Source organism: Vipera berus (genome assembly GCF_964194415.1).
Source record: "Vipera berus genome assembly, chromosome: 2".
NCBI lineage: Eukaryota > Metazoa > Chordata > Lepidosauria > Squamata > Viperidae > Vipera > Vipera berus.
Window position 1 is genome coordinate 114744543 of NC_138203.1, and position 12205 is coordinate 114756747.

At 43.2% G+C, this 12205-nt stretch overlaps 1 protein-coding gene across 4 annotated transcripts in view; it reads right to left on the bottom strand.

The window, feature by feature from the left end:
• The window catches only part of MCOLN1 (mucolipin TRP cation channel 1), a 51497-nt gene extending 44380 nt beyond the window's left edge, over positions 1-7117 (bottom strand). For 3 of the 4 annotated variants that reach the window (XR_014025469.1, XM_081320331.1, XM_081320332.1), the window contains exons 1-2: positions 7045-7117; positions 1125-1234 (exon numbers count right to left, since the gene is read on the bottom strand). Coding sequence is in view for 2 of the 4 variants with exons in the window: in XM_081320331.1 (XP_081176457.1) it covers positions 1125-1128 (4 nt within the window). In the remaining 2 variants the exon portion in view is untranslated. The remainder of the gene's footprint in view (positions 1-1124; positions 1235-7044) is intronic. The other variant, XM_081320333.1, reaches the window with a different exon arrangement.
• Positions 7118-12205: the final 5088 nt, after the last annotated feature.

Here is a 12205-nt window from a genome sequence, read left to right on the forward strand (position 1 = left end):
TTGTAGTAGCGGGTCAGACGCACTATGAAGTGAAATGTATTCTTGACTCTAGAATTTTTAAAGGGAAATTGTAGTACCTAGTACAATGGAAGGGGTACTCACTTTCTGAAGCTACTTGAGTGAAATCTAGTGATGTGAAGGCTGACCAACTCATGAAAAAAGGTTTCATGAAAAACCCTCCAAGAAACCAAGAGATAATCCCTGACATATGCTTTTGTTTACATTACCGGATCTATCCTTTTTATAAGGTGGGCCAGATGTCAACACTGCAAACATTGGATGTTTTTGCTTTGACAATATAAGAGGCATCCTTTTCCTTTAAATTGTTTTGCTGTTAGAATAATTAGATGAAGCTGGGGGGAAGAGGGAGAATGTTTCCCCCAGTTGTTTTTAATAAGATAAGAAATGGCACGTTACAAAACGGAAGGGAAGCTTTGCCTTTCAAACTAATTGGAGAACGTGATTTATGATTGCTAATTGGTGGAGGGAATTGTGCCAGATATTGGGTGCTAAAGGCAGGGGAATACAGATCTTGGCATCCCACCATGCTGTGCCGACGCTTTGTTCTCATTATTATAGACTTTTTAGAATAAACAATGCCTGAAGGTTCTTTGAAATGTTTCATTAGTTGGAACCATGACACTTGGGTACTCGACTGCATATTTCCCTCCATGTAAATGTAGTTTCATTGAGGATTACAGTTTGAGTGTGGTTTATCAGCCAGTTACGAATCCATCAAGTAGTAAAGCTGTGTTTCCCACATCTCATTAAGAGGTCCTGTAGGCTGTGGTCTACTTTATCAAATGAAGTCCAAGTACACTATGTCAATCACATTTTGCTGGTCTGCTAATGTAGTTACTTTATCAAAAAAGGCAGTAAGGTTTGTCATGATCTGTTTTTTACATATAAACAGAACATGTCTCACTCCACCTTTACATATTAAGAAAGAGGGATAACATTAATTTATATAATCTAGAAATCTGCAATATTAACCAGGTTAAAAGTGCAAAACATCCAAACTCACTACTATTATCTATGTTATCCAAATAATTCCATGATAGTCTGGATTAATCTAATTATCCTAAGAGCTTTGAAACATGCCCTAAAACTTCTTTCCTCCTTACCCATCTTGAAGTTTTAAAGTCAGCTGCTAACAAATCTTCTCACAAGACCAGGTTTGTGACTTAGTGGAGCTTCTTGTTCCCTGCGAGGCATTCAACTTGTCAGTAGTGATCTAAAAACAAACATAATACAAGACCAATACTTGTTTTGAAAGACTGTGCCAAATTATATATGTCATCACAAAAACCATCAGCTCTAAAATGCAAGCAGACAAAGCAAGATCTCCCACAAAACTATTCATTTTACTGCTGATATCACATGTAGGAAGTCCAGTTCAACAATCCTTTGATGCTAAGGAGAACCAATAAGATGAACCAGCAGCAAAGAGAAGCAGAGCCATTGTCAGTGAGAGTTGTACTTTTTTTTCCCAAGTGCTAAAAAACATTCCCCACCGAAGTAAATAGCTGAATGGCAAACCAGAAGCTCTGCATCTTGAACAAATGAATGACATTACTACATATCCCTGACAGCAGAAATATCCACGTTAAATTTAAGTGAAATATTTTGAAGTTCTGCAAGCTAGAAAGAACTTAAGCTCAAGCAAAAATGTAGAAATCATCTTAGAAGATGGCTCTGGCATAGTACATTTTTATTACTAAGGAAACTATACAGGGCTATAGTATCTGTGTAGTCTCAGAAATTAAGCTCAACTCAGGGAAGCCTTTACCTTTAAGGTTCTTAAGGCAATATACACAACCCTTCCCCATCCTGTTTATTTTTACAACAACCCTGGGAGAGACATTAGACTGAACCTATAGCCACTCAGGTATTTAGCCCATCGCCATTCAATAACTTTTATGTCTAAATGGAGATTTAAACATTCATCTTGCTAATCCTCAATGTTCAGCTATTACACTTTACTCAGTCTCAAGCAATGATATATCTCTTTCTCCCCAACCTGCATTTCCAGCAGTGAGGTCAAATTCTCTATTACATGTTCTGCTTATTATCTACTATTAAGGTAAAGGTAAAGGTTCCCCCGCACATGTGTGCTAGTCATTTCCCACTCTAGGGGCCGGTGCTCATCTCCGTTTCAAAGCCGAAGAGCCAGCGTTTGTCCAAGGACGTCTTCCGTGATCATGTGGCCGGCATGACTAGACGCCAAAGGCGCACGGAACGCTGTTACCTTCCCACCGCAGTGGTCCCTTTTTTTCTACTTGCATTTTTACATGCTTTCGAACTGCTAGGTTAGCAGAAGCTGGGACGAGTAACAGGCGCTCACTTTGTTACGCGGCACTTGGGATTCGACCCGCCAAACTGCCGACATTCTGATCGACAAGCTCAGCGTCCTAACCCACTGAGCCACCGCGTCCCTTTATCTACTATTAGAGGGCTGAATAATTTTAAGTATCTATGGATTGTCTTATTAATGTGAATATCTGTTAAATGTTTTTCATAGGTCATAGAATCAGTTGCAAGAAGGAACACTGAAAACCATACTTTATTGCAAAGACTGATCGTTGGATGCCTGCTTTACAAGAAAGAGGGATCTTGAACAATGAAAAAGCGAAGATTTGTATAGGGTACAAGGTGGGAAATCCTAAGGATCTGATTTCCTGGCCAGTTTGGGCAAGCTAGGCAGGTCCTTGTCAGTGTAGTTGGTTAGTTCTACGGTTAGGCAAAATGGGCTTTTCAGGAGGGAAGCAGAGCTGGAAAGTCTACAATTAAAGGAGATGGGACTACTGAGGTCATCAGCTGATGGAGGATGGAAGGTGACAGTTCACTTATATAGGTTACTCTTGGGCTTGACTGTGATCTGGTGAGGTTTTAGTTTTTTGCTTTGATAAGATTGTTTGGGAGAGTGAAGGTCAATTTGCATCTTAGGCAAAGTGGGAGGGCAAGTAGAGAGCACATTTTATTAAGATTTTTCCACTATGCATATCAATAACTTATTATGGATCAAAAGACTATAAGAAATGTATTTTTCCCTCTCTATTCATTCAATATATATATGAATAAGTCTAGCACATTTATATTAACTTTATTTGTTCTCAGTGGAAAAAAGGAAAGGATTATGGGGGAAGCTTCAGGTCCTTCTTTTCTCTTACAATGAAAGCTTCACAGAACTTTAAATCTTTTCCATGTTCTGTAATCAATAACTGTTGATAATGAATAATCAATTACTAGGCTTCTAAAACATCTTTAGTGGCTTTCTAAATTTGCTTCACTGTTTGATGGAATGCCACGACCTTGGAACCTGTTACTGCAGCAAGTTAAATCTGATCAGTACTTCTATCCCTGATTAATTTTTTAGTTTTTTTCCTTTGCCTTTTAAAAAAAATTGAGATCTTGCAGACTAACAAGTTCTAATCACTGGGTGTGTCTCCTTCAATCCTTTAAAAAGGTTTAACTATACAGTACATTCAGAAAATATTCAGACCCCTTTACTTTTGTCAATTTTGTTATGCTGCAGCCTGATTCTACAGTTGAAATTCATTTTTTCTCATTAATGTACACTCAGTACCCCATAATGCACAGTGAAATCTCTGTAAATTTATTAAAAAAGAAAAAACTGAAATATTACATTGGTATAAGTATTCAGACTCTGCAACAACACTTGAAATTTAGCTCCTGTGCTTCCCATTTTTCTTGATCGTTGCTGACATGTTTCCACATCTTGACTGGAGTCTACTTGCAGTAAATTAAATTCATAAATTAAATTAAATAATTTGGAAAGGCACACACCTCTCTATAGACTTCTCAGCTGACAATGCATAGTGTAGCAGAGCACAAGCCATGAGGTCAAAGGAACTGCCTGTAGAGCTCAGAGACAGGATTATTGTAAGGCGCAGATCTGGGGAAGGCTACAATAAAATTTCTGCTGCACTGAAGGTTCCTAAGAGCACAGTGGCTTCCATAATTCTCAAATGGAAGAAGTTTGGCACAACCAGGACTCTTCCAAGATCTGGTTGCTGGTCAAACTGAGCAACTGGGGGGAGAAGGGCCTTAGAGAGATGACCAACCACACAATGGTCACCCTGACTGAGCTCCAGAGATCCTATATGGAGCTGGGACAGAATTCCAGAAGAACAACCATCACTGCAGCCCTCCATCAATCTGGGCTTTATGGCAGAGTGGCTAGACCAGACAAGTCAAACACAAGACCCGTGGGCTGGATCCGGCCTGATATGTGGTTCTGTCTGGCCCTGGGACCTGCTCTGAAAAGAGCGAAGGACTAGCCTGCCGCACCTCGGCCTGACCCAGGCCAACCAGATGCTGATCTACAACCTGGTTGTATCCATCAAAGCCAGAACGCGCTCAGCCTTAATTCCACGGGGAAGGCCTGCCCACTGGGTGCACGCACAAGCAGAGTCCAGTGTCCCTGCTGGCTATTTTGTCCTGCAGGCTGACTTCACCCAGGACTTTGGCACTGGCCGTCTCCTGTGCGCACACCCGGGGGATGGGACAGAGGTAGCAAGGCAGCTCCTTGCTGGTTCCAGTGGATCTTAGGCTGAGCGTGTTCTGGCTTTGATGGACACAACCAGGTTGCACCACCACCACCACCACTGACAGCCTCGCAGCCATGAGGCTTTCCTTTCACCAGGACAGACCCCTCCCCATGCAGGATAGCAAGACCAGTGGCAACATGGCAGTGCTGGCAACCTCTTCCACTCCCATTACCCCTTCCTGAGTGTGGAGGAATGAAAGAGATGAGAAGGAGAGAAGGAAGAAAGTGTAGCAGAGAGGAGAGTTGGGGGGGGATCAGTGCTGGCTGGTAGGCTTTGCCGGAGCTTTGTGGATTCAGCAGCGAGGTAAGAAGTTTATTCTCTGGAGAGAGAATAAAAAGCCTTTTCGCCAACTACCTACCTCGCTCTCCCTCCTCTTGGCTTGTCTCTCCGGAAAATAAAAATAAAATCTTCTTCCCCCAGTCAATCTCCTATTCTGCTTTAAAAATCCCTCCCGAAGAGCCCTGCCCCACTGCCAGCCATCGCAGAGGCCGCTGGAGCTCCCGACCTCTCTGCCGATTATGTCTGCAGCAGGGGTGTCAAACTCGATTTCATTGAGGCTCCATCAACATTGTAGTTGCCCTTGGGGGACAGCAGGGGCATGGCCAGGGGGCATGGCCAGGTGGTCACAAACAACTGGGTGGGCGTGGCTGGGGTACACGTAGCCAGCTCATGTCGTTTGCGTCAAGCACCTGGGGGGGCCTGGGGGGGAATCCAGGGGTCTCCAGTGAAGATTGGGACCAGGGCAGGCGCCAGGGCCTGATCTCGCTCGGGCTGTGTGGGGCCGCAGCACGGGCTGCCTGGGTCCCTGGGCAGCAGGCACCCAGCATGACCCATGAGCTCCCAGGACACTCGCTGGAAGACGAGGTTGGACGTCAAGGGCTGAGCATGCAGGGGCCATGGCACGGTGGTGATGGCGACCAGCTGACTGGCCTTGTCGCAGCCCCACCATCTATCTTTGCTTGCACATGGCTGCCACAGCTAGGATGATGCAGACAGTTGAGCGGCCCCCTCTACACGGCAGGGCTGCGCGGGGCGGGCGGAGGCGGTGCTGGTGGGGTGGCTGAACTTCCACGGGCTGGGCCAGCTGGTGGCCTACCCGGTGCTGGACCTGTGCCGCCGCCTCACCCTGCACACCTACATGGCCACCATGTAGCGCCTGCCCCGTGATGCCTGCTGCTGCCTCGGCCTGCCCACCGCCCACGCCCTCCTGCTGCCCCGCACCGGCGTCTGGCTCGGCGACTGCAAGCTCTGCGCCACCGGGGTGCATTGCGGGAGACACATCACCTCACACGGATTGGCCCTGAACTGCTGCACTGACTTAACCTGGTTTGACCACATCGTCCCATGTGGCCTGGAGGGGCTGGCGGTCACCTCCCTCAGCCAGGAACTGTGTCTCATGGCTACTATTTTAGTGGTTATCTGAATTCTTGCAGATTTTGTACATCTATCTGAAGTGGTAATCTTAAGCATTTTTTTTCATAAATTACTTAAGGATATGCAACTATATTTTCTCATATTTATCTACTTTTTTTAATCCATTTTCTTTCTGTCATTAATTCCCCAAGAGTAAGAAATGTAAATTGTAAGCTCCTCATCGCACAGTTCTATATCATTGTTAAAATACATTGGGCAAGTATAGACATATTCATTCATATTCATAAATAGATTGTATTGTAACACTTTCCCCCTCACCTAAGCCTGATCTCGTATGTATAATTTGACAATAGCCAGGCCATTTTTTATCAGCAGTTGTAAAGAAATAGAAACAAAATGTTTAACTTATGTATTAATAACAATTTTGTTGCAATTCATTATTTTGTCAGTAACATCTCCATCAATTAAACACATATATGTTGAAGGCAGCATATGCACTTATATTAGACATCTATTATCTCCCAATGCTAGTCCTTCCAAAAGGAACTCAATATATGTCATACTATATATGCAAAAGTTGTCTCCTCCTCTATTAAATAAATATATAAATAAATTATATAAATAAAAGATTAACAAGATGAGAGATCCGGCACTTTTTTTTAAGAAAAAAAGCACTGAGTATATGTAGGGATGATGAGTGCTGTAGTCCCGTACATTTTGAGGATATGAAGCTTTGCAAGGCTCCTTGCTGAGCTTCCCTGCCACACTCTTTTTAGTGCAGTACCAGATCCGGGAACGTTAATTCATTCTTTTTTAAAAACAGCATGAAGTAAGATCGCTCTCTCACTGCCCTGCAAATTTTTTGGATTTCTAATAGATGGAATGGGAAACCTATTTTCTCATTATGCCTCTCCGTATATAACCTATATGGCTAAATGCTCTCTCAAAAAGATATATCCTGCTTCTGAGTTCGAAGCATCAAATAAATATAATTTGTGGGGGTTTTTTTAAAAAAATAACAGTGGGTTGTCACTCTAGTTACCGTTTTGCATCAGATGGACCCTAAAAGTCAGGCAGAATGACCGAAGAGGTTCCTTACCAATTTTCTGTCGCGGATCTTCTCTTATTTTCGGGGAAGCCCGTAAGGAATGGGGCTGCCTCGCTGCCGGCGCCTTGAAAGTATAAACAGTGACTCCAAACATCCGGTCATGAGGCCAATGTTGGCAGCGGCAGGGCTGCCGCCAGCTTCGTCACACGTCAAGGGAAAGAGAGCATAGAGATAGAAAAAGAGTTAGAAAGACACCACGAGAGCAACTTGCTAGTCAGTTGTGATGCTGGATTCTTCTTGGGGTCCGGCCTGACTTTAAAGTTTAAAGTTTTATTCTGCCTCAATTTCGAGGGGAGTGAAAACTTTATTACAGACAAGAGACTGCAGCAAGAAATTAAACCAAAACTACTACTATGTATGTAGCACAATAACAATCCGAAAGGGACATTACCTCTAGATTAGTAAAGGTGTTAGCTCATGTCAGGCTTGAGGTATTCCAAATCAGAATTTGATTACATCATGTGTAATATTTCAAGTCCTATAAGATAATAGAAGGGAGATACTGTTGCAGAATCAAGAGACTCAGACCCGGGAATCAAAAGAAGTTTGTTTTATTTTGCACAAAAGGTTCAGAGCAAAAAGCAATATCAATGTCTGAACACCTTGTCATGGAAAAGCAAGTACATATATAGTCTCCAAAAGTAGCAAAACACGGAAATGTAACTTATGAGCTCTGATTGGTTACATGAATTCTATGCCCCCTTCTAGTTCATTTCTAGCCCCTCTTTGTGTTGCTAAATTATAGCTAAATATCTTGCAACCCTGTCTCTAGCAAAGGTCTTGCTAAGCATCTACGTTTCCGGCACCATTTGTGGTTTAGCTACAAGCAGACATATGTGGTTAGCTGTAACTGAACTTTGTGCTGGCCTATGAGGTGTGACCTACAGTTGAACTTGTGGTTTGGCATTCTCCATTTCCTTGTTCTAACTAATACACACATTTTCTTCATGCCTCACTTTTATGTCCTACCTCACTTTTATGACATGCAGCATTTTGATGTATTCTTTGTATCTTTCTTCATGGCCTGCCTCATTCACCCCTTTGAGACTATTTCATCTGACAATGGAGTCTCACCTCAGAGTTACTCCTTCATTTCAGCAAGCGAAGATAGACTATCAAAAACATTGTATACAAGAATAGGCAAAATGTATGGCAGAGTAAAACTTTTGAACTGTGAGTAGTTAGATGAGCTTCTTTTACTACTGGCCAGGCTAAATTCTCAGGGACAAAAATCCTTCCATCTGGGATTAGATTAGATTAGATTTATTGAATTTATATGCCGCCCTTCAGCTCACAGCAAGAAAATTTAAGAAACATGAAATACAAAATTTAAAAAAGAATTAAACAGTAAATGTAATAGATACATGACAATTTAACTCAGTAAAAGCCAAATATAAAAAACATAGTCCAGACCCGCATGTTGGAATAACCAAGTCTTCAGGTCACGGCGGAAGGACCGAAGGTCAGGGGCCGTCCGCAGCTCCGGAGGCAGTTCATTTCAGAGGGTCGGCGTGCCCACAGAGAAGGCTCTCCCCCTGGGGGTTGCCAGACGGCATTGCCTGGCCGACGGCACCCTGAGGAGGCTGACTCTGGGAGCGAACCAGGCGATGGGAGGTTGATAATGGCAGCAGGTGGTCTCGCAAGTACCCCGGGCCTAAGCCATGTAGGGCTTTAAAGGTTATTACCAGCACCTTGAATCGCATCTGGAGGTGTGACCTACAGTTGAACTTGTGGTTTGGTATTCTCCATTTCCTTGTTCTTCTTCTAACTAATACACACATTTTCTTCATGCCTCACTTTTATGTCCTACCTCACTTTTATGACATGCAGCATTTTGATGTATTCTTTGTATCTTTCTTTATGGCCTGCCTCAATACAGTGGTTTTCTTGAACAAGATGGATATTTTGATAAACCAAACGAAATTAGCTTATTTCAGATGTTCATATAAAATTCGCAGTGTTTCTTAACCCCAGCAATTTTAAGATGTATGAACTTCAGCATCCAAAATTCTTCAGCCAGCCATGGCTAGTTGTTTAACCTCCATAACAGCACGTCTGTATCTTATAAATATCTTATTAAACTTGACCTCTAGTGAAACAGATGACAGGCTTTAGAGAAGTCTGCATTTTCTAGAGAGTTGCAGGATTTTCAGGTAAATAGCTAGCTTCATATTAATCTCTAAACTCATGGATATCTGCAAGGAATGCAAGTGATGCTATACGCATCATGGTGCAGAATATTTACCTCATTTGCGTGATGATGTCATGCATATCTTTCTGTAAAAGAAGTGTAAACAAAGCAGAAGTAAAATAATAGAACAATAAAATAAACAATGAAAAGGAAAATAAGAATGCATCAATATATAACAAAAGAGGGCAGCCTCATAATATAGTTTAAGATTAGGCATTTTAAGACCACCTCTTTCACATGTATCTTGCATTATCTTAAATTTAACTCGTGGCTTTTTCCCTGCCCAAACAAATTTATTAATACCTTTCTGCCAATCCTCCAAATTTAAATCCTTTTTAAGTATAGGTATCATTTGAAACAAAAATAAGAATTTTGGCAAGACATTCATTTTTACTGCTGCAATTCTTCCCAATAAAGATAATTGTAATTTTTTTCAGCCATCTAACTCTTTTTGTGTTTTTAACCATAACGATTCATAATTATTCTTATATAACTTCACATTTGAAGCTGAAAGGTAAACCCCCAAATATTTAGTCTTTTTAACTATTTCAAATCCCGTTAACTCTTCTAAAACAACCTTTTGTTCTATAGTCATATTCTTAGACAATATTTTAGTTTTTTGTGCATTTATCTTAAATCCAGAGACTTTCCCATATGACATTATTATCTCCATCAACTCTACAACTGAGTAAGTCGGTTGTCTTAATGTAATAACCAGGTCATCCGCAAATGCTTTCAGTCTATAATCCTGATCTCTTATTTTACTTCCCTTAATTTTATTTGAGTCTCGTATCTTAATCAATAATATTTCCAATGTTAAAACAAACAACAAAGGTGACAACGGACACCCCTGTCTTATACCCTTTTCAATATTACATGTTTCTGTCAGACTACCATTAATTATTATTTGAGCTGTTTGCCTCCGATATATTGCCCTAATAGGTTGTAAAAAATTATCTCCAAACTCCATTTTCTCCAGTACCTTAAATAAAAATTGCCAGTCCAATTGATCAAAGGCTTTTTCAGCATCCAAAAAGATCAGCGCTGCAGAGACCTGGTTATTTCTATCCAAACATTCCAATAAATCTACAATGTGTCTCACATTATTCTTTATTTGTCTACCACTTATAAATCCAGTTTGATCACTATGAATCACTTGCTGCATTACCTTCATTAATCTATTTGCTAAAATTTTTGCAAATATCTTATAATCAGTATTTAAAAGCGATATTGGTCTATAGTTTTGGGCTTGTGTAGCGTCTTGATCTTCCTTTCTAGAGTCTCGACATCTTTTTTACATCGTGGTGACCAAAACTGGATGCAGTATTCCAGGTGTGGCCTTACCAAGGCATTGTAAAGTGGTATTATTACTTCATGTGATCTTGATTCTATCCCTCTGTTAATGCAGCCTAGCACTGTGTTGGCTTTTTTGGCAGCTGCAACACACTGCTGGCTCATATTTAAGGACTCCGAGATCCCTCTCACAGTTACTACTATCGAGCAAGGTACCACCTATACCATACCTGTGCCTGATTTTTCCTGCCTAAATGCAGAACCTTACTTTTTTCACAATTGAATTTCATTTTGTTAGATAGTGCCCAGTGTTCGAGTCTGTCCAGATCCTCCTGTTGTGACTCAGGGCCAGCCTGTGGTTTCGGCAGCCGGCTCAGACGTGTCGGATGACTCAGATGAGGGGGAGGAGGACCGTGTGGGAGACGAACCGGTTGATGATGGCGTGGAGGCTTGGCAGAGTTCCCAGCCGGGGCCCTCTTCTCAGCTGCGTGAGCCCGATAGTGCGGAAGATGATGACCCACAGCTGGCCCTGTTCAAGGACGCCCGACGCAGGAGGCAGTCGAGCAGGAACAAACAAAGAAAGAATGTGGGACTCCTCGGGAGGAGGCACAGGGAGACCACGCCCTGAGCTCTCTATAAAAGGAGTGTTTGGGGAGGGGCTGGTTGCTGAAAGCAACTTTTCCGCTTGAGTAGACAAGCTCTAGTGTTTTTGTTAACTGCGTAATAAATCTTGGCGGATGCCTTTTAGCCTTGGACGCTCTCCAGTCTCTTCTTTCTAAATAGGGGTTTGCCTTTACAAGGCCAGAGGAGGGCTGGTTCAGAACAGTTTGCTTTCAGCCACCCACCCCTTATTACTACGATGGAGCAGCTTCTTGCCGAGAATGCCCAGCTCACCCAGCAACTCACTTTGCTGGCAGCTCAGGTGGCACAACTGCAAGCTCAGGTACATGCTGCACCCCCACCCAGGAGGAAATGTCAGATAGCTATGCCGGATAAATTTGCTGGTAAACCAGAACTGTTTCCTGCCTTCCTGGGACAATGCCAGCTTTATATCAGCGTGAGAGCAGCTGATTTCCCCACTGACCGAGATAAGGTGGGATTCATGTTGAGCCTTCTGTCGGGAGATGCAGCTCGTTGGGGCACGCCTCTGTTGGCACAGCCTAGCCCTTTGTTGGATAACTTTGGGGGGTTTTGTGACCATATGCGCCTCATGTACGAGGACCCGATTAAGGCGCAGACTGCCACCCGACGCCTGAAAGCTTTGAGGCAGGGTCAGCGCCCTCTACAGGCCTATATCAGCGATTTCCGGCTGCTTAGCCAGGATTCCGCCTGGAATGAGGCTGCGCTCGTGGATGCCTTTCAGGATGGCTTGTCAGAGGAGATGTTGGATGAGCTGGCCCGCGTGGACATTCCCTCAGACCTGAATGGGCTGATCCATCTTTGTCTGCGGATCGATGCCCGGCTGCAGCAGCGTAAGAGTCGCCGTGCCACCCCACAGACCCCTGCCGCCCCTGTTGTGCGTGAGCCCCCAGTCCAGAGGGAGGAGCCAATGGAGCTGGGTGCCGCCAGGTCCCGTCTATCGGTGACGGAAATGGACAGACGACGATCGGAGGGGTTGTGTTTTTACTGTGGGGACCCTGGACATTTGGCTGCTTCTTGCCCGAAGAA